Below are 21,003 nucleotides of genomic sequence, written 5' to 3' on the forward strand. Positions count from 1 at the left end.
CGCCCCGCCCATTTCCGCGCACGCAGCGGACGAGCCAGCCCATTGGCTTACGTTACGAACTCGGCTCAGCGCGGTGATTGGTCGATTGCAAATCCCGAACGCTGTGACTGGTTCGCGGAAACGTCTCGGAGCGCGCGCGGGAGCGGATGCTAGCCGGTACCTCCGTGGTCACGATGGCGCTGCATGATCTTGGAAGAGACCTGCAGCCTTGGTGTCCGCCGGATCTCAGCGTCGGTGAGGAAACGTAGCTACGAGTTCTGGGCTCGGGGCTTGGCGTGCTTTGTTCTGCCTGAGGCGTCTCAGCTCGCGGCCCGGGGCGGGTGGGGGTTGGGTAAGGGGAGCCTTGCTCTCTGCAGCTACTGCTTGAGCTCCAAGATTGTGACTGTGTCCCGCGCAGCCGGATGTGCAGTGGGATCTGGGTCCAGAAGAGTAACTGTTAAAAAAGACCTACACTGTTCTTGCATGCGAGAGGACGAGGCTGGAGGATTGCCATGAGTTCAAGACCACCCTGGCCTACACAAATGAGTTCAAGCCAGTACGGGAATGGCTCAGCCAAAACAAAACAGCCGCCATCTAAAAAGCTAATAGTTGGTTTCTTCTGGTGCCGGTGTATCTGTTTCCTCCCATTTGTCACTTTTATTCTGCCAACTACCTGGACTTACTAAGTGTATTCCCATCTCCAGGTGGTTTTTACACAGTCTCTTTGTTCAGATTGACTTTGTTTTTTTTTTTCTTAAAATTTGTGGCCATAAGTTCAAGTAGACGGTTCACACGCAGACGTTATTAGATGTCGGAATGACATAGAGATTCCCAAAGCCAGCTAGTTGAACCAGCTGAATCACAAAGGAGAGTTTGTCCTTTCATGCTCATCCCGCCCCCCAAACCCCCCCTCCCCCCCCCCCCGGGGCCTTTCCCCGTGCCCCGCCCCCCACATCAGGCTCTAGCCCTGAAGCTGCTGTCCAGGCCCAAGCCCTTGTAGTCAATCAAGGCAATTGCAGGATACTCCTAACTGCTTCCTGATGCTGTCACTGTCGCCTGTACATCCTTTTGTTACCCCTTTTGAAAGAACAGGCTTGCACGCGTCCGTCCTTTGGGACTTTCCCATTTGCTTTCTAACTAGATGACCAGGTCACTGGCCTCCCATAGAAGAGGAGTTGTGGCAGTCTGTTCTCCAGGCATGACATGATCTCTACCATCTTGCCATCAGCAGTTCTGATTATCCATAGGAGACCATCACAGAGGTAGAAAGGGAAGAGAGTGTTGGTAGACCACCCCCCCACTCTACCCCCCAGTAGAAGTTCCAGCCACTCCCCTTCCCCCTTCCCAGCTTAATATATCCCCGCCCCAGCTGCTTGTGGTACCCCATCGCCGCCTCATTATATATGACAAGGCCTCCTTTCTTCTGTCTTTACATCCATACTCTTCCGACTTCCTCCTAAACATCCTCCTAAATGATGGTGAACTTGAATATTACTTTGAAGACACACCTGGCTAATAATTTGAAATATCCACATAGTCATCTGGCCCTAGTTTTAGATGGGGGTGGAGAAATGTCCGATTAGGAAAATGAGTTGCACTTAGGGCTGGGAAGCCTGGTGAGGAGCGACGTGGAAGGCTGTGGTGCTGTCTCTTTGACTCTGTTTTCATTAGTGTGCTTGGGAGCCACTGAGGAGCCTGGCTTGTCTCTTTTAGTGTAAACATTTTGGGGAAGTGGCTCCTGTGTTTGGACATGAGATTATTGTCCAAGGGGCCAGTGAAATGCTGTAGTTTTAATTTGGGTTCAGTAACTTGCTCGTGAGATTTTTCACAGAGAAGTGGCTGAAGAACTCGGTGATGCATGTGTCTTTTCAGAGTGGAACTTACAAGAAAACTTGATCACTAAGTCTGTTCACGAGCTCTTCCCTGCACCTACTACACCTAATAGCTCATGTTTCCTTCTTGGTATTTTAGATTCATTTTTTATTTTATGTGAAAGGGTGTTTTGTGTGCATGTGTGTCTGTGCACCGTATGCATGTCAGCTGCCCACAGAAGGCCAGAAGAGGGTATCAGATCCCCAAAGATTACAGCTACAGATGGTCCTGGGTCCTCTACAACAGCACTCAGTGCTCCTGACCACCAACCCATCTATATATTTAGGTAATTAACCTAATAGGTGAGCTGTCTATTATGATTTTAAAAAGAGATTTTCTTCATATTTTCTTTCGGATTTTTGAGACAGTCTTGCTGAGCAGCTCTATTTGGTCCGGGACTCACTGTGTAGGTCTGGTTAGGCTTTGAATTTGTGGCAGTCCCCCTGCACCAGACTTCAAGTGCTGGGATTACTCCCATCCACCATGCTAGCATTAAAAAGGTTTCCTTACTCTTCATGGCTTTCCTTTTATTACATGACACCTGTATGACTGTAGTTAAATGTGAATAGCGACTGTTTTCTAGAGTATGCCTGGCATGTAAAGGTGATTGTTTTCTACCAGATGCAGAGCATTTATTAATTCCACCTCGTTTTCTCTTAAGACTGGGTGAACACAGTGTGGGAGCTGGACTTCACGGAGACTGAGCCTTTGGATCCCAGGATAGTAGCAGAGATCCTAGAGACTGGAACGGATGCATTCACCAGACTCTATGGAAGCCTTTTCCCCTTTGCTACTGATGAAAGTGGATCTTTAGAGGTAAGACGAGAAACAAAGCAGGCAACTCCTCTTTATGTGTTATAGAGGGGGAGAGCCATTATAATGAAGTTAAAAATGGTTTTCTTGGATAAGAGTATTGTGAAAACTATACTTTGTTCATTGAACTGTCCTAGTACCTTTGCTTTTTGTTTTCAAGACATGACCACCTTTTTACAATAGCAGTTTGAAGGGGGAAGCAAAAAGGAAGCGAACCAGACAAGCCAAGTAAAATGGCCATGGAAAGTGAAATAACAATTCTGGCATGTTTTAACTTTTAAGAAAGCTTGGAGTAAACTGAAAAGTACTTAGGTGATTTGCACACCGCTTAATACTGTGTTCTGCCTGGCATGCTAGCGGGGCATAGATGTGGCAGAGGACAGTGTAACCGTGGTTATCAAATGCCTTCCACCTTTGTCTTTGAGTTAGTAGTCCCTTGCTAGCTTGGGATTTCTTCCAGAATCTGCCTGTCTCTGGTATTTTACATGGTTTCTCCTGTGCTTATTAGTATTGCGATCATCAGCTTCTTTTTTAAAAGAATCAAGTCAGCTGGATGTGGTGGTGTACACCTTTAGTCCCAGCACTCAGAAGGCAGAGGCAGGCAGATCTCTGTGACTTTGACATTAGCCTGGTCTACAGAGTGAGTTTCAGGGCAGCCAGAACTACATAGTGAGAGCCTGTCTCAAACAAACAAATAAAAACAATAAATAAGTAAAAAGCAATCTGAGTGGCTCACACCTGTAATCCCAGTACTTGGGAGGATGAGGCAGGGGATTGATTGTTGCTGCAGATATCGGCACCCAGGGCTATAAAGAAAATTCTCCATTAAAAAGTCTTTAAAACAAAAACAAAAACCCAAAGGGCCCAGCAAGAGGGCTGACTGCTCAGTACACAGCGAGTGAAGATGCCTGCTACCATGCCTAACAACCTAACCCTAACCCCTAACCCCTAACCCCTAACCCCTAACCCCTAACCCCTAATCCCTAACCCCTAACCCACATGTTGATTCTCAGGACCCACACGATAGAAAGAACCACCTCCTGCACTTGTCCCCCCAACGCCCCCCCCCCCACATGAGCTGTGATAAATTCACAAGTGTTCAGAGACACACACAATAAGCAAATAAATAAATGTAATTTAACAAGGTTTTTATAAAGGTGGAAAAGAAAAACTCAAAAGGCTAAGAAACAGAATAAGAAAGCCTTAATACAGGCTAGATGTGATAAGCACGCCTCTAATCCCAGTCATTGGGAGGCATAGGCCAGTGGATCACTGTGAGTTGCAGTTCCGGGCCAAACAGGACTGCTCAGGAGTAAACTGTCTGTTTACACGTTCCTCTAGAGTAATACTAAGCATTTCGTTTAGTACTTGGGTTGGGTTGGGGTTGAGAGACAGTGGGAATATGCAAGGAATGTTGAGAATCATGAAAGTGTGTTATGAGTGGCATCCAGAATTTTCAAAACATGGGAGACATAGGGCAGTAAGCTAGGAAAACAGATTACAGCTGATTTCGAATGCTGTCCTAATTAGGTCCCTGCTGCTGAGATAAAGCACCATGACCAAAAGCTATTTGGGAGAGAAGGTTTTATTTCGTCTTACACTTGGAGGTAACAGTCTATCACTGAGGAAAGCCAGGGCCGGAACCTGGAGCAGAGGCTGCTTTCTGGCATGCTCTGTGGGTTGCTCAGCCTGCCTTACAGCACTGGGACTGGCAGCCTAGGGGTGACACAGCCCACAGTGATCTGGCTCCCACATCAACCATCAATCAGGGAAATGCCCCAGAGGCTTGCCTACAGGCCAGGCCAGTGGGCACATTTTCTCAGTTGCAGTCCCCTCTTCCCAAGCAACTCTCGCTTGTGTCAAGGTAACATAAAATTAGCCAGCATAAATGGGCTTTGCTCCTGGAGTTTGGTACGTTTAATAAGGCATGGTCATGTATAAGGCTCTGCTTTAAGTAGCGTGCATATAATAGCTCACAGCATGAATAGATCTGCTTTAGAGCAAATGTAGAGCAAATCGGCAGACTACAGTGGGGGAAACTGTGCCAGGAGGACCCTTGGGAGACTGCTGGAATAGTAGGTTGAATGCTAATGGTGCACTCTGGAGTTTCAGCTGTAGAAGAAGCTGGAATGGAAGGCTGAAAACATGAATGTTTTTCAGATAGAATGAATAGAGGTTTTAGAACTAAGAAGTTTTTGCCAGGTATCTCGGGCATGGCATAAATTGCCAGGTTAGGTATAAGGGAGGAAGGGCTAGGACCGTAGCTCAGTGGCACAGTTTGCCCAGCCTGCGTGAGGCCTTAGGCTCAGTCCCCAGGACTGCCAGGAGAAACCCAGAGCAACAACAAAACCAGGAGAAGGCTATTAACCGAGGTGAGAGTACATTTGAGGGTCCCAGGAAGGTATAATTGGTAGTTAGAAATGCAGGCCAGAAGGCTAAAAGAGCAAAACGTCGTGGGCCAAGGTGCAGGTAGACAGACAAGCTGCTAGCGAGGGCAAGAAGAGCACAGAGCAGGAGTGGAGAAGTATCGAGTGAGGCCGCAGGGGAGTCGGCGATGGGAGTGCAGGCCCTGCAGACTAGACAGCAGCCGTGGGACCACATCTGCTGAGGTGACAGCAAGGGGAGTTCTGGAGACTAGACAGTATGGGCAGAGCAGTGAGAGTGTGACTGTCAAGGAAAGCAGACTACGGAATGATTTCCCTTCCTGTTCATTCCCCAGCAGGGTCCTGCTGTGCGGTCCAGGCTGGCCTCAAACACTGAGGTTACAGACCTATGTCACCATGCCCAGTTTTGTTAGGACTGTCACCAATCTGTAAAGTAGTTTGTGTTGTACAGTATGCCTGCTCTGTAGCATCACCTACCTGGTTACCCTTTTGTTAGTGGTTCGGTTTGTTTTTTGTTTGGGGCTGGATTGTCTTTTTGTTTGTGACAGGGTCTCACTATTTAGCTTTGGCTGTCATAGACCTCACTGACCTTGAACTCAGAGGTCCACCTGCTGCCTTAAGAGTGCTAGGATTAAAGGTGTGTGCCACATGCCCTAATTTTTCAAGGAAGGAGGAAACAACCGTGCAGGGTGATTTTCTGGATTTTGTTAGCCTTTGCTACTTTTAAAGATACTCAAGGCCTGTTGTGCTGGTGCATGTTTGTACTCAGGAGGGAACCAATGCGGGAGGCTTGTCTGTGGGGTAGTTTCATAATCGTTAACTTATATAGGAGTGCTCAGCCCCCGTGGATGGTACCAGAACTAGGGAGGACAGCCCTGGGCTGTATAAGAAAGCTAGCCGAGCAGAGGGCAGCGAGCTAGCCAGTGAGCAGCATTCCTTCAAGATTTCTGCTTCAGTCCCTACTCACGTGCCAGCCCTGATTTCCCTCATGACGGACTGTGACCTGGAAGTATAAACCAAGTAAACTCTCCCCTCCCCTCAGGTTGCTTTTGGTCCTGATGTTTACAGAGCAACAGAAAGCAAAGTAGAGTACTTCTCTCATTACTATAAACTAAATAGCAGAGATGGCTACGAACCATGTAATCTTCAAAGGGCTGCCACTAGTGACCTCCTTCTGTGAGCCAGACCCTACCTCCTAATGCTCCCCAGCAGCAGCAGCAGCAGCAGCAGCAGCAGCAGCAGCAGCAGCAGCAGCAGCAACAGCAGCAGAACAAACGCTGAGCACACAAGCCTGTGGTGGCGGCTCAGATTCAGGCAGAAACAACTTAGTTTTTGTTTCTGTCTCTTTGGAGATGACAAACATTTGTAATTAGGAGCTAGACTGTGTGTACGTGCTTGCACATGCACACAGATTTGTGGTGTTTGTGTGTAAGGATCCAGCCCAAGGCTTACATTGAGCAGCAAGCACTGAACTGTATTTACACTCCTTCTTACTATTTTGAGAAGCTAGGCCTTTGTAAATAGCAATAAGCTTTTTTTCCAATTCATCTAATGATCGGTTTTTGTGATTTGCACTCTCCTCCCAGAGCATCTGGACCTTCTTCATTGAGAATAAGATTTCCAGTAATACACTGGTGGCGTTGCTCTGTCACTTTGTCCAGGAAGCACATAAAAAAGATGCCAGTGCACAGTATCGAGAATTCGGCCTTCTTGCTGCTGGACTCTATTTTTTGCTACTAGAGGTACCAGGTATGTATACGCCTGGCTTTCTGTACTTAGAGGTTCCACATCTGTATGCAGCCAACTGGGTGGAAAGAATGCTTGAAAAGAAAATGTTGCATTGTTGAGTGTGTGTGTGTGTGTGTGTGTGTGTGTGTGTGTGTGTGTGTGTGTGTGTGTGTTCTCCTAAGCCTCTGGTGATTGGATGTGTACTGAACATGGACAGACTTTTCTCTCAGTTCCAAGCCATACAGCAGAGCAGATATTACATAGTATTTACATTGTATTGGAGATTAAGAAGTGATTTGAAGTATGCAGAAAGATGTGTGTCATTTATGTGCAAATAGCCATCTTCAAAGAGAAACAAAGTTAATAATTACTCAAAGTTTTATATAAGGCACCTGATTGTTAGTATCCTCAGATTTGGGGGTATGAGTCCTTGTTACATTTTCAGATGTGTTTATTGTTATTTTACTCTGTTTTAGATATTCATCTCCCCCTTCCTCCCTAATTAGGACCTCCTTCCCCTTTTTTTCCCATTTCCCCATCACATCACTTGTGCCCTACAATTTCTCTCTCTCTAGCTTCCCTATTCCCCTACCCTGAGAAAGAACTTGCAAAATTTAACATTTGTTCTGGGGGGAGAGGCGTAGTTAGATTGCCTCATTCAATGCGATCCTTTCTGGCTTACCTTCAAATTTCATGATTCCATTTTTCTTTACAGCTAAATATTCTTCCATCGTGTAGATATACCATTCATTATCCATTCATTAGTTGAAGGACATTTAGATTATTGTTTCGTTTGGTTGGTTTGCTTTGGTTTTTCAAGACAAAGTTTTTCTGTATAGCCTTGGCTGTCCTGGACTCATTTTGTAGACCAGGCTGGCCTCCTACTCAGCAGTGATCCGCCTGCCTCTGCCTCCCAGAGTACTGGGATTGCAGGTGCATGCTACCATGCCCGACTTGTTTTGGTTGTTTTTCTGCCCTATATACTGTGACTAGAGCAGCAGTGAACATGGCCAAGCAAATAACTGTCCGGGAGAATGTCAAGTCCTTTAAGCACATGCTGGGGAGTGGGATAGCCGAGTCAGGTGGTAGATTTATTTTTAGTTTTTTAAGAATTCTTCTCACAAACTTCCATAGTGCCTCCACCAATTCACAATTCCTGCAAAAGGGAATGAGGGTTCCGTTTTACCTGTATACTCTCTAGCTTTTGCTTTTGTTTTTTGTTGATTATCTTTGTCATTCTGACTGAGGCAAGATGAAATCTCAAAATTGTTTTGATTTACATTTCTCTAATTGCTAGGGACCAGCAACATTTTTTTTTTTGAGATATTTCTTACCCTTTTCTTTTTTAATTTTGAGAATTTTCTTTTTAAGTCCCTGGCCCATTTTTTAAATTATTTGTTTGTTTTTGATTCTTTACACATTATATACTCTGGATATTAATCCTCTGTCAGATTTATAGCTGGCAGAGATCCTCTCCCATTCTGTGTGTTTCCCCTTCACCAAGTTGTTTCTTTAGCTGTGCTTTTTAGTTCTTGAAGACCCCCTTGTCCCTTGCTGGCCTTCTTTCTTGGGCAAATGGAGTTCTAGTCAGAAAGTGCCCTCTGTATCATGTAGGGCACTGCCTGCCTTTTCTTTAGCAGTTCCAGTGCTTCAGGCATGGGTCTTTGGCCATTTGGAGTTAGTGTTTGTGCAAGGTGATAAACGTGTCTAACTTCATTCTTCTACGTGTGCGCATCCAACTTTCCCAGCACCATTTGCTGAAGATGCTGGTTTTTTCCAGCTTATGTTTTTGGCATCTTTGTCAAATATTAAATGGCTGGAGCTGTATGTACTCATGTTTGGGTCTTCAGTTTTCTTCTGTTGATCTACATGCCTGAGTTTATGCCACTACTCTATTCTGTGTATTACTATGACTATTGCTAGTGTCTATTTCCCATGTTTGCTTGATGCTTTGAGTGTTTAAAGTGTCTCTGTTCTCTGGCTAGGCAGAGCTCAAATGTGTCAGCCCTGTGTGGAGTCTGAAAATCATTTTTCTTTTGGCTTTTGGAAATGGTTGTTCACTCACCGTGATGGAGTTTTACACACCAACAGGTGCACAGGGATGTCAGCCTGCACAGAACCCTGGAGCTTATGCTTTACATAGGAAGCTGCCACTCCTCTAGAAGTCCCCTCTGTATGTCCCAGCTGGCCTGCCTTTCTGACTCTGATTCCTCTCATTGCATGGCTGTCGTCTGCTTGGACTTAACCCTTTCTCTGCTGACCTAGAAATTGCCTACAGAGACAAGATTAGGGCAATTTCAAATTTTATCTGTACCCTACCCTTTTTTTCTTAGTGTTTTACATTGGTTATATTAGATACCTTTGTCCAGTTTTTAACAGTCGTTTTCAGTGGGAGACAGGTGTAAAATGAGTTCAAATGACAGGACCAGGTGTTAGAATTGTGTTCTTTATTCCTGCTTCATCAGCATTGTCACTCTGTTCTAGGGCTGAAATTAAAAGTGGCACATCTTTTACTAAAGGCTCACTCTTCCCTCAGCACCAGCTTGGAAGGCCAGCTCACGCTTCTTAAACTTTGCAGCTGTTGTTAATGTGCATCATTGGTGTGTGTTTGTGATGAATGTATGCACATGTATATAAAGCCTGAAGTTAACTTCAGATGACTTCCCTGATCACCCCCCATTCTGTTGAGGCAGGGTGCCTCTCTGACCCCAGAGCTCACAGTTGCTCATCAGTTTAGTCAGTCCAGCTAGCAGCTTGTCCTAGGGATTCCGGGTCTGCCTGAGTGCTGGAGGTACAGGCAGGCTACTCCTGCTGCCTAGCTTTTATGTCAGTTCTAGGGATCTGAACCTTGGTCCTCACACTTACACAGTAGATATTTTATACACTAAGCTATCTCTCCCACCTAATAAACATATTTTAAGGCAATTAAACCTGCCTGGCTTCAGCTGATGGAGGGGCATGCCTGTAATCCCAGCACTCCAAAGAATGAGGCAGGGGGTTCTGAGTTTCAAGTTAGCAAGACCCTATCTTTAAAAAAACAAACGAACAAACAAAAACCTAAGCTGCTTATTTTCTCTGTGCTGTGCCTAGGCAGCATAGTCAATCAAGTGTTCCACCCAGTGATGTTCGACAAGTGCATTCAGATCCTGAAGAAGAGCTGGCCTCAAGACTCCAACTTGAATCAGAAAAGAAAAAAGGAACAACCCAAGGGTTCTAAGGTTAACTATAGGAGGGGCAGAAAAAGAGGAAAACCGCCAAGGAAGGAGGATTACGAGGTAAGGAGTGGGTGGATAAGGACACATCTCCAAGCCTAGCCCTGGGGACAGTTGCAGGAAGGTCTCTAAGTTTGAGGCTAGCTTGGTCTACAGAGTTTCAGGACATTCAGAGCAACAAACTGTCAAAACACACATATGCACACACACACAATTAGTCAAGTGGACCAGTGCAGACCAGACTGCTGTGGTCCTGGAGACCTAGAACAACACAGACCTCCGCAGCCACCTCATCTGATGAGCACGGCTATGACTGGTATTTACTTCGTTTGGGCAAATGGAGCCGTGGGACCCGCATGGGAGACAACATCATAGTCATTTGCATGTGTTCCATGATCCAGGTATATGACTTGTCAGAAGAGGAAGAAGAGGAGATGTATTTTTCTGCTCGGGACCTTTCTCAAATACGAAATGCCATATTTCATCTTCTAAAGAATTTTTTAAGGCTCCTGCCCAAGTTCTCCCTTAAAGAAAAGCCACAGTCTATTCAGACTTGTATAGAGGTGAGTGAAAATTCCCAAGACTTGGGGTAACTTCAGGGAACGAAGTTAGAGCTCAGCAGTCCTCAGCCTGTGGGTTGCGACCCCCTTGGCAAACCTCTTATCTCCAAAACTGTTTATATTACAAGTCATAACTAGCAAAGTTAAAAGTTATGAAGGAGCAACAAAAATAATTTTATAGTGAGGAGGGGTCACCAAAACATAGAGACCTGCATTAAAGCGTAGCAACATTAGGAAGGCTGAAACCACTGTTATGCCTAGTGTTTACTGAGTAGACAAAGCTCACACCTTTCTTGACATTGTCTTCCAGGTGTTTGTTGCGTTAACTAACTTTGAGCCAGTTCCTCATAAATTTGTGGTTTCACAAGCCAGGTGAGCCTTACTCTTGCATCGTGATGCTCTGATGATATTGTCTTGTTTTGTTTTCAGAACTGAGTGCTATTTTATCCTAACTAGTATATAAGCAGGATGTATTCAGTTCAGTTTAGCTCATAGAAAATGCTGATGTGGCACCCGTGTCCCTGAGCCGCTGGGGAGGTTGAGACCAGCACACACAGGGATGAAATAGATAAATGACTAAAGAAGCTTCAGGCTAAGGGACATTCCTAGAAAAGTCAAATCCAGCAGCCATGGCTTCCCCTTGTCTTTAGGAATCTTAACGAAGCAAAGCACATCTCAGAGCTGGCCTACTACGGACTGTATTTGCTGTGCTCACCACTGCACGGAGAAGGAACTAAGGTAGGGGAGAAAATACTCTGATACCCTAGTTGATTGACAGTGGGCAGAGCACACAGTGCAAAGATGCCTGGCAATCCGTTTTCCGAGAGCATCTGCATATCTTTTATAACAGTGTGCTATTACAGCTGTTGTACTTTTTAATTCTTGCTCATCTCATTCTTGTGAACCTATGTATACTGCATTTAGTTGAGCTAACAACTTGTCCTGCAATTCCTCTGTGTCTACCTGAGTGCTAGGGTTGCAGGTGGGCTGCGTGCCTGCCCAGCTTGTATGTGGGTTTACAAATTAAGTTGTACTATAGTGACATCTGTAGAAAAACTGATACAGGGTTGCAACTGGCACATTTTTAGATATTCACTGGGGAAGTGTCTCGGCACACATGCTCTGTAGCTGAGGGGCAGCGGACTGTGATACCATCTTGATTTACTGTTTCATTTCAGGACTTGATATTGTTTCCATAATAAAAGGACACTGTTCTGCTTGCTAGCCAGCCTTCATTACCTAGTAGATATCCAAAATATTTGATGATCCCAACAAATTATTTCTAAGTCTCTGAGAGGAAACAAATTTTGGTATGACTTAACTAGGAGACACAGACTGAACACTTTTAGGCAGAAACTGACAAATTGTCCTAAAGAGAGCAGTCGGGCCTGGGTTTGTAGCACATGCCTTTAGTCCCGGCACTCATAAAGCACAGGCCGGGTTCGAGGCCAGCCTAGCCTGGTCTACAGAGCAAGTTCCAAGCCAGGCATACCTGCACAGTGGGACCCTGACTCAGAATAAAACAGTCAAAAATTGCATTCTTCTGACTATAATTGATGTGTGTTTGAGAATATCTGTCAATGTTTGTAATTTTTTTATTGGTAGTCTACAGACATTTTTAGGCTGTCATTTGTGGTTAGTGTCGATAACCTATATTTTGCCCTCTGAATTACCTTTTCCAGTAAACATTGTAGTAAGGGAACCTCAGTCAACTTAGATGTCATGACAAAAGCAGGATATTCTGGGGAAACCATGGTCAGTCAAGTTCCTGTGGCTTGATATAGTTATAGTTACAGTTCCTGTGATACAGTTATGTGTTGCAGTACTGTGTAGTTAAACACATTGTGGGATTCTGCACATCTGTGTTCAAATTCCCATTTTACTTCCTACTAGCAGTATGTCCTATTATGAGTTACTTAACCTTGGGAAAGTTTCCCATCGGGACAAGGAGGACAGAAAGTAAGACCTTTATCCTAAAATTGCTACAGAGTTAAATGAAATTATGCTAAATACAGAAATTCTTCTTGTTAAAAAAAAAAAGTAAAAGACAAACAGGATCATGCTATGTCATCCTGGCTGGCCTGGGACTCTCTGTGTAGAGCACACTGTCCTTGAAGTCACAGAGATCCACCTGCATCTGTTTTCCAAGTGCTGGGATTAAAGCGTGCACCACCACGCCCAGCAACATGGCACACGTTTATTAAATCTAGCATGTCTTTGTGCTCGAATTATGACTGTGATGGAATTCACAGAAGTGTTTCCATGTCGTTCTAAGCATTTTAAAAGATGTGGTCAGAGGGAAAGTTCCTCCTTACAGCTATACCATGTCTCTGAGGATTATTAATTGTAAGGATATTTTGTTTCACATGAGACAACCTTGGTTTTGGCAGGGCTTTAACAGCTTGCCTTTTGTTGTTCTTTTGTTACCTATAACAATGGAAATTATACATTCATTGTTTTGCCTGCCTCAAAGAATTGTTCACATGCTTAAATTGTTTTTTTCAAGACAGTTTCCCTCTATAGCCCTGGCTGTACTGGGCTCACTTTGTAGACCAGGTTAGCCTTGAACTCACAGAGATCCACCTGCCTCTGCCAGAGCTACACAGAGAAACCCTGTCTTGAAAACAAACAAAGAAACAAAAATTCTTAAGTCTAGTTACATATATGAAAGTACTTAATACCTACAGATGAATAAATTATATGCAATAATATATTGGATGTTTCATAAAATCCAAATGTATTCTCTCTTAAGGTATGGTAATACTAGTATTTACTATTAATGAATTGCAGTTTGCCACATACCCTATATTCTGTGTTGCGATATGAAGACATTGAGGAAAAAGATGGTATTCTTAGAGTTAGCTGTTGTAGCTTATTACTGTAAATAACCTAATACATAGCATGCACTTCCTGTTCCTGGTCATTGTCCAAGAAACACATCCCTAGCGGTCAGCACAAAAACCTTTGGGGCTTCTGGATTCTCTGTCATGGTTTAAATCAAATTTTCTTTTCTAGGTTATTGGTTCTATTTTCCATCAAATGCTGAATATAATATTGATGTTAGAAGCAGGGAAAAGGTCCCATTGTGCCCCCGTTACCATAACCTCCCACGTCATCAATTGTAGGAACCAGGCAGTCCAATTTATCAGGTAAAGTTCATACATCTTGAATTTTTGTTGTTTATCACTCTTCCTTGAAAGTCTGAGCCCTGAACTAACCAACGTGTCTGACACTTGTGGCACTGGAGTGTCAGGCCCAGTAGTAGTAGTTTTGTGGGTCAAAATTTAAATCCTTGGTAGCCAATCTCTTTCCTGTGCCTAGTTCACATTTGACAGCTTCCATGTTGGCACTGGTAAGGACATGGTGATCTGTAGTTCTTGAGTGAGAGTCAGCCTCCAGTTTAACTCCATCATCTGTGTGGTCACCTGAGAGGACAGCTGCCCCCTTTCTTCCTGTCCGTGTCTGCTTAGCCAGTCACCTCTCCAGAGCAAATCTGCCTCTTCTACTTTTTTCTCTCTACTTACATTTCTGTTTCTTGCACATTTTTTTGTTTTCACTTTTCTGTTCCACCCTCTACAACAAAAAGTACTTGCTGAAGGATGAAAGTAAGTAAGTTGCTTTTAATTTCTTAAAATGATTGATAGACTGTTTTGTGCCATGAATTGCTTAGCTCCACTTAAAAGTCCCCTCTTAGCTGTATTGGAAAAGGGAAAGGTTTACAGTCTTCCACTTTTCATTCCTCTGTCACTGATTACTTGACACGCAGTAGAAAGAGTGTGTGTGTGTGTGTGTGTGTGTGTATGTGTGTGTGTGTGTGTGTGTTCGTGTGTGTGTGTTCATATGCTCATGCCTGCAGTGTGAATGGAGATGTTAGCACTGAGCAAGTGTCTCTTGACACTTGATTTGTCTGGTTTGGGTTTTTGAGACAGGCTCTCACTCTTACCTAGATTGGATTAGAACTCACTATGTAGACCAGCTTGGCCTAGACCTTGTAGGAATCCTCCTGCCTCAGCCTCCTGAGTGCTAGGTGTGCATGTGTGAATCACCACTGCCTGGCTAGGACATTTTCTTCTTCCTTTTCCATATGAGTGTGTGTGCTTAACAAATATAAGGAAGTCAAAGAACAACTTGGGGAAATCGGTTCTCTCCTTCCCCCATGTGGGTCCTAGTGATTGAATTCAGGTCACCAAGCTGGATTGGGAGGCGCCTTTACCCACTGACTAGCTTCATGGATAAGAATTTTCAAAACATTAAATATCTAGGGTATGTTAAGTAGAAACATTGTTTTTTCCGTAAGAGCTCATGGCACATGCCTTTAATCTCAGTACTAGGGAGGAGAGGGAGGCTCAAGGCCGGCCTATTCTACATTGTAAGTTCTAGGACAGCCAGGGCTACGCAAAGAGAGCATGTTACAAAAAACAGAGTTTTTCATATTGCTAGCTGAATGCTTATATAATGGTACAAATTGAGTAGTAAATCTTCTCGTAGGAGAATTCATTAAACTGGGAGCACCTCATTGAACTAACTAACACAAGGTGGCACTATGTCTTAGTGATGCAGTTATCCTAAAGTTGTACTTTACATTTTACTATGAGATTTATCATAATTAAAAGAGCCCACGAAGCTTGAACTTTTGTCCTTCCCTAATGACTCAACTTCTCAGTGCTAACTCTATGGAACTGACTAGGCAGCATCTTTTTCTAATCTGATGTAGTGTATCTTTAGTCATTGTTTTACTGAAACAACTCAAAAAGGATAGTTGGTTTTTACAATTTTTAGTTATTACTGTTGCATGTGTGCCTCATTTTGTGTGTGTGTGCATGTGTGTGGTATGTGTGTGGTGTGTACGAGCACTCATGTGCACACAGGCACATGCTGGTGTGTACTCATGCCCGTGCCACACAGCACAGGTGGGTTTCAGAAAACGGAGTCAGTTCTATCTTAAAAACTTTTACATGTTTAAATGAGTTCTGGAGATCAAACTGGTTGTCAGACTTGTAGGCCAAATGCCTTTATCTGCTGACTCATCTTGCTGACCCCAGTAAGTAGAATGTTTTTAATCTTTGAAATTGCTAGAAATACCCATGTACTGGGTTTTGAACAGAGACTTACGAAGTTGCTGCTGTGTAGTCATGATGGATACATTGTAACGGGATGTATGTGTTTTTCTCTGACCCAGCTCACTTGTGGATGAACTGCAGGAGGCTGTGTTTCCGGTACTTGGTACTTTACTGCAGCATATCTGTGCCCAGGTACCATGCGCTTCGCGTGTTTGTTCTTGAGAGCCAGTGTGTATCCTCGCCAAGGGTTGCTGTACTAATAGGTGCTCTCTTAAGGGGGGTTGTTGTTTGTTTGGCTGGTTGGGTTTTGAGGTGTTTTCAGGCAGGGTCTTGCTCCATGGCTGAAGGCCGGCTTGAATCGGATCCTCTTGCTCTTAGCCTCCTATGTGCAGAGAGGAAAGGCAAGCACTGCCATACCCAGCTAGCAAAGTGTTCTTTTATAACACAGACATGCACAGGAGCAGGAAGAATGGTACATTCCCATCATGCATCAGTGTTGTTCAGTTTATATATCCTAATGGACATGCACACTGTTTTTTTTTCTTCTGAAGCAAATCTCACCATATTCTTTCATTCATAATATTTCAGTGTATTTTTCTATAAAGAATAAGAAAGTTTAAAAGAACAAAATATTTACCACCTAAAAGACAAATTAATATAAATTATCTAATCATGTTCAACCCTCCTCCCTCCTTTCTTTCTTTCTTTCTTTCTTTCTTTTTTTCCCCCTGTTTCAAACATCTTTATTTTTACTTGGTCCAAGACTTGGGAGGGGCTCCAGGATGGGTTCCAAGGCTGCCAAGTGGCTTGAGAGGTTCATTCAGGTGGTGGTGCTAAGGCTGGTGCAGAGCTGAAGGGCGAGCCCATGGGAAGGTGAGGAGCCTTCTTAGTCGTGCTTGAGAGTGAGCCCCTTAAAGAGACCCCTGGGTTCACCAGTCTGCGCTGGCTGCGGCCCAGCCGGCCTTCGGATGCTGGTCAGGTGGCTGCCCATCTTCTTGATGAGCTTCACTTCCTCATCCAGGAAGTGGTTTCCAAGAAATCGCAGAGATGAGGTCTGTGCGGGCAGAACCCAGGGAATGAAGATCCACAAGGGCCTGGTTCAGGTTCTTCTCCGGGGCCAAGGCAGCGTCCGTGGCCTCCTGGGTTTCACCCCACTCATCTTGAGATGGCTTCTGCACGTCCTGAAAGAGTGCGCAGCCCCCACACTCATTCTGCAACTTGAGGAGACGCTCAGCGCCTTCACGCTTCTCCTCCACCAATTCGCAGAAAAAGCGGCCCACACCCTCCAGAGCCACGTCATTGTGATCAAAGCAGTAGCCCAGAGAGAGGCAGGTGTAGGAGGCCCGCAGGTGCAAATTGACCAGGTGGTTCATGGCAGCTTCCACTTGGGTGGAATAATTCTGACGAACCTGGGAGGTCATTGGCTGGTCCGCAGTATGGAGATAACCGCAAAGAGATGGTGCTGGCTGCCCCTAGGAGCCGAGGGCAGCCGGGAGGCTGGGGAGACTGTGAGGCCGATGGAGGCTAACAAAGAGGGAGTCCCGGGGTCTGTTCAGTCCAAACACTGTTGAAGCAAGACACACATCCTCGGGACCTCCACGGTGCTGCTCTCATGTTCAGTTCTTAACATGAGGTTTTATGTGTATGAGTTTTGCTTACATGTATATATGTGCACATGTGTGTGTCTGGCACCCATGGAGACCAGAAGAGGCTGCTGGATCCCCCTGGAACTGGAGTTAGACAGCTTGAGTCACGTGTTGGTGCTGAGAATCCAACCCAGATCCCTTGCAGAAGCACTGAGTACTGCTGACCCATCTATCTCACTAGCCTCATTTTCCAATTTTTACCAGTGGTTCATAAATTTGTGGAACTGTTTAAGCAAACGATTGCTAGTTTGAACTCCATGTACTGTAGAGGTGCATAGTCTCTGAAGTTGTATGTTTTTCTGCAGAGAGGCTTATAGTTTAGTTTTCAATGGGGTATAAAACATAAAACTTGTTAGTCATTTACCCAGCATTTAAAGTTCAGTGAGCCGATCGCACTTGGTAATTTTCAGTGGAGTCATGAGCTTCCGTTGTTCTGCAGGTGAGTGGCCAGCAGCTTTCATTTGTGTGTTCCAGGTGGTAGATAAAGCCGAGTATCGGACCTATGCAGCCCAGTCCCTGGTCCAGCTGCTTAGTCGGCTTCCCTCTGTGGAGTATGCTTCGTTCCTTGCCTGGCTTTACAAATACTCACGAAGTTGCAAGGTAGGAGATGTATCTGAAGCCAAGCTTGGGTGCTGGCTTTGGACACCTGATGGCAGCCAGCTCTGTATGCAGGAGAGTTTTTAACTTTGACTCTTACTCCTAGTGACAAATTCCTCTAATTGTGCCTTGCCAGATTCCACACCGGGTTTTCACCCTTGACGTTGCTTTAGCTCTCTTAGAGCTACCTGAAAGAGAGGTGGACGACACAGTGTTCCTGGAGCATCAGAGGTTCCTAAAGCATAAGTTCGTTGTGCAAGAGATTATATTTGATCGTTGCTTAGACAAGGCGCCGACTGTCCGCAGCAAGGCACTGTCCAGCTTTGCACATTGCCTGGAGTTGTCCTCTAGCAACACATCAACAGTCGTCATTAACAGTGAGTGGGAGAGGCTGGAGGCATGACTCAGAGCGTACCTGCTTGCTACAAATGAGGCCCACTATCGATGGTCAAAATAGAAAAGATAAGAAAAGTCAAAAAATGAATGTGGTTAATTTTAACCTTCACAAACCACTTTATCATTTGTTGTTAAATTTCTGTGTGTAGGCTTCGTCCCAGGACCTCACACAGCTAAGCATATATTCTACAATTTGAGCATATCTCCCAACCTTAAATCCTTTTTTAAGTAGGGAAGCCTGGTGCATTGGAAACTTTTTTGAAACAAAAGAAAGTGGTCACCAATTTTGACCGTGTCTCCTCTAACTGTGGCTCCTGTGTGTATTACCCTGGGATTTATGGTACATCTCTTTATTTGTCTGCTTACTTTCAGGTATTTTAGTTCCAGGAGTACAGAGTAACTCTGGTCTCTCACAGAGACCCTCAACAGGTAATCATCAGTATTTTTCAAATACTGAATTGGCTCAAAAAAGTAAAATAAATGTGCTGACTGTTAGAATGCCTCCTGCACCCATGCCCACTGGTGCTGCTGCTACTCTTTCTTCCTCAGAGAAGCTGGGTTTTTTGTTTGTTTGTTTGTTTTTGCCATTTCATTGCTTGAATAACATGTAGTGTTTATGCTATTGAAAATATGACGGACTTTTACATTCATCTTTTTTTTTTTAAATAGTGTTAACCAATGAAAGTTGGCACTCAAGGCAGAGCAACACCAATGACGGAGATAGTAGAGGTACCTACCCACACTTGGTTTTCCCACTCTCTCTTGCTGCCTCTTCTCAAATATGTCTGTTCTACTTTCATGAAATATATATTTTGAATATGTGTATATTTTGTATGATTTAGATTACACGTGTGAGGGAATATCTGTGATGTTATATTTCTGAGTCTTAGCTTATTTTGCTCGATATGGTTTCTGGTCTCATGCATTTCTCAGCAAGTGGGACCATCTTGTTCTTCTGTGTGGTTGACTAGACCTCCACTTGTGTTTGTCCCACATTCTCTTTATCCATTGTAAACACGAGGGCAATCTGTGGCTTCCATGTTGTAAATAATGCTACAGTGGGCATGAAGGTATGGATAGATCTGTTATATACTGACCCAGATTTCTTTCAGTTAAAAGCCCACATACATGTGATATATATGAGTCATATGAAAGTTCTGTTTTTTATTTTTATTAAGAATTACTTGTTACCATGTGTATATTTGGTACAAGGTCATACTATGTTGTTTCATGCACCACCATGCCCAGCCAAGAAAGGTGATTCCATTGTCAATGTATTAGGATTGCATTTCACTCTGCATCCTTGCAAGCATTGATTGTTCTGTTTATATTTTTTGGAGACAGTCTTTTGTAGCCAAGGAAGACATTGTACTTTCCTAAGTCCTCCAGCTCCTGAGTGCTGGGGTCACAGGAGTGTACCACCATATCCAATTTATGTGCAGTTGTGGGATGTTAGGGTCATCTACTGTTTTACTATCAGAGCCTATATGTCCCTTTATGTCAAAGGTGATTGTTTTCATGCAGTTGAATACAATGGCTTTTGGTATATGTTTGTTCATGATTGCATCTTTTGATACATTCTTTATTTTACCAATATCTCTTTCTCCTCTGACTGACTGTGGCTTGAAGTCTTTTCTTTCTGCTGTCAGCATTGCTACTTCTACTTGCTTGTAGGTTCCACTTGCTTGGAATATCATTTTTCCACCCTTTCACTTTACTTTTACTTTAGTCATTGTATGTGTTTCCTGGACAGAAATAAGTCAGCCAGCCTATGGGGTTTTTGGTTTGCTTTGGATTTTGGTTTTTGAAGACAGGGTTTCTCTGTGTAGCTCTGACATCTGGTGGAACTCATTTGTAGACCAAGCTTTCAGAACTTAAGAGATCTACCCACCTCTGCCACCTGAGTGCTGGGATTAAAGGCATGTACCACCACTGCCCAGCCCAGCCTCTGTGTTTTAATTAAAGAATTAAAACCATTTACATTTAAGGTTATTTCTTATTGGAAGGTGCGTAGTGATTCCTCTCATTTGTTATTCTCCTTATGTTGGATTCTTTCCTAACCTTGTTTGCTTATTACTCTTCTGCAGAGTTCCCCTCATGCTCTTGAAGGTGTTTTTCTCTCTGTAGGGATTTCTTTGTCTTACCTGTAGTGTTGGCTTAAAGGTCGGGAAGTTCTCTAGTCCTTGTTTGTCTTCAAAGGGCTCTCTCCCTCTCTCCCTCCCCCTCCCTCTCTCCCTCTCCCCCTCCCCGTCTTCTCTCCCTCTCTCCCCTCTCCCTCTCTTTCTTCCCTCTTTCCCTCTCCCTTTCCTTCTCTCCCTCTCCCTCTCTCCCCCTACCCCTCTCTCCCTCTCTCCCTCCCCTCTCCCCCACCCCCTCCCTCTCCCCTGAAGCGAATTATTCTGGTTATGATGACCTCATTTTCAAGGTGTTGGTTTGTTTTCTTCGTTCTTTGGTTGGTTTGCCTTCAAGAGAGTTGGCACTTCTCATGGATTTCATACTCTTTTGTTGTTGTTCTGTACTCTTAAATTTTTACCTGGTCATATTGGCTTGGGGAACAAATGCTTCCTTTGGTTTTTTTGTTTGTTTGATTGGTTGGTTGGTTGAGGTTTTTTTTCCCTCTTTTTGTCTTTATTACTGTTGGGATGCTACCCTGTCTTCAAGCCTTTGAAATGTTCTTGCTTGGTCCAATCACTTGATAAGGCATTCTACTAAGTTTTTATTTTACTTACCAAGATTTTTTTTCTAAAATTTCTTTT

At 44.2% G+C, this 21,003-nt stretch overlaps 2 protein-coding genes across 2 annotated transcripts in view; one reads left to right on the forward strand and one right to left on the reverse strand.

Moving 5' to 3' along the window:
- Positions 1–95: 95 nt before the first annotated feature.
- NCAPD3 (non-SMC condensin II complex subunit D3) overlaps positions 96–21,003 on the forward strand; it is a 66,478-nt gene continuing 45,570 nt past the window's right edge. Inside the window, exons 1-13 of the mRNA XM_084784186.1 lie at positions 96–234; positions 2,513–2,667; positions 6,635–6,797; positions 9,867–10,051; positions 10,390–10,551; positions 10,859–10,920; positions 11,199–11,286; positions 13,564–13,697; positions 15,728–15,800; positions 17,729–17,854; positions 17,988–18,228; positions 18,605–18,676; positions 18,917–18,976. Of these exons, the coding sequence (XP_084640312.1) occupies positions 147–234; positions 2,513–2,667; positions 6,635–6,797; positions 9,867–10,051; positions 10,390–10,551; positions 10,859–10,920; positions 11,199–11,286; positions 13,564–13,697; positions 15,728–15,800; positions 17,729–17,854; positions 17,988–18,228; positions 18,605–18,676; positions 18,917–18,976 (1,609 nt within the window). The 5' untranslated portion in view covers positions 96–146. The remainder of the gene's footprint in view (positions 235–2,512; positions 2,668–6,634; positions 6,798–9,866; positions 10,052–10,389; positions 10,552–10,858; positions 10,921–11,198; positions 11,287–13,563; positions 13,698–15,727; positions 15,801–17,728; positions 17,855–17,987; positions 18,229–18,604; positions 18,677–18,916; positions 18,977–21,003) is intronic.
- On the reverse strand, positions 16,242–17,585 carry LOC311598804 (ferritin light chain 1-like). The gene is given in 3 exon segments (XM_084784203.1): positions 16,242–16,637; positions 16,640–16,663; positions 16,666–17,585. Coding segments are annotated over 3 exon segments (531 nt in total). The 5' UTR covers positions 17,030–17,585; the 3' UTR covers positions 16,242–16,494.

The sequence above is a fragment of the Acomys minous genome (assembly GCF_964271855.1).
Source record: "Acomys minous genome assembly, chromosome: 5".
NCBI classification, from domain to species: domain Eukaryota; kingdom Metazoa; phylum Chordata; class Mammalia; order Rodentia; family Muridae; genus Acomys; species Acomys minous.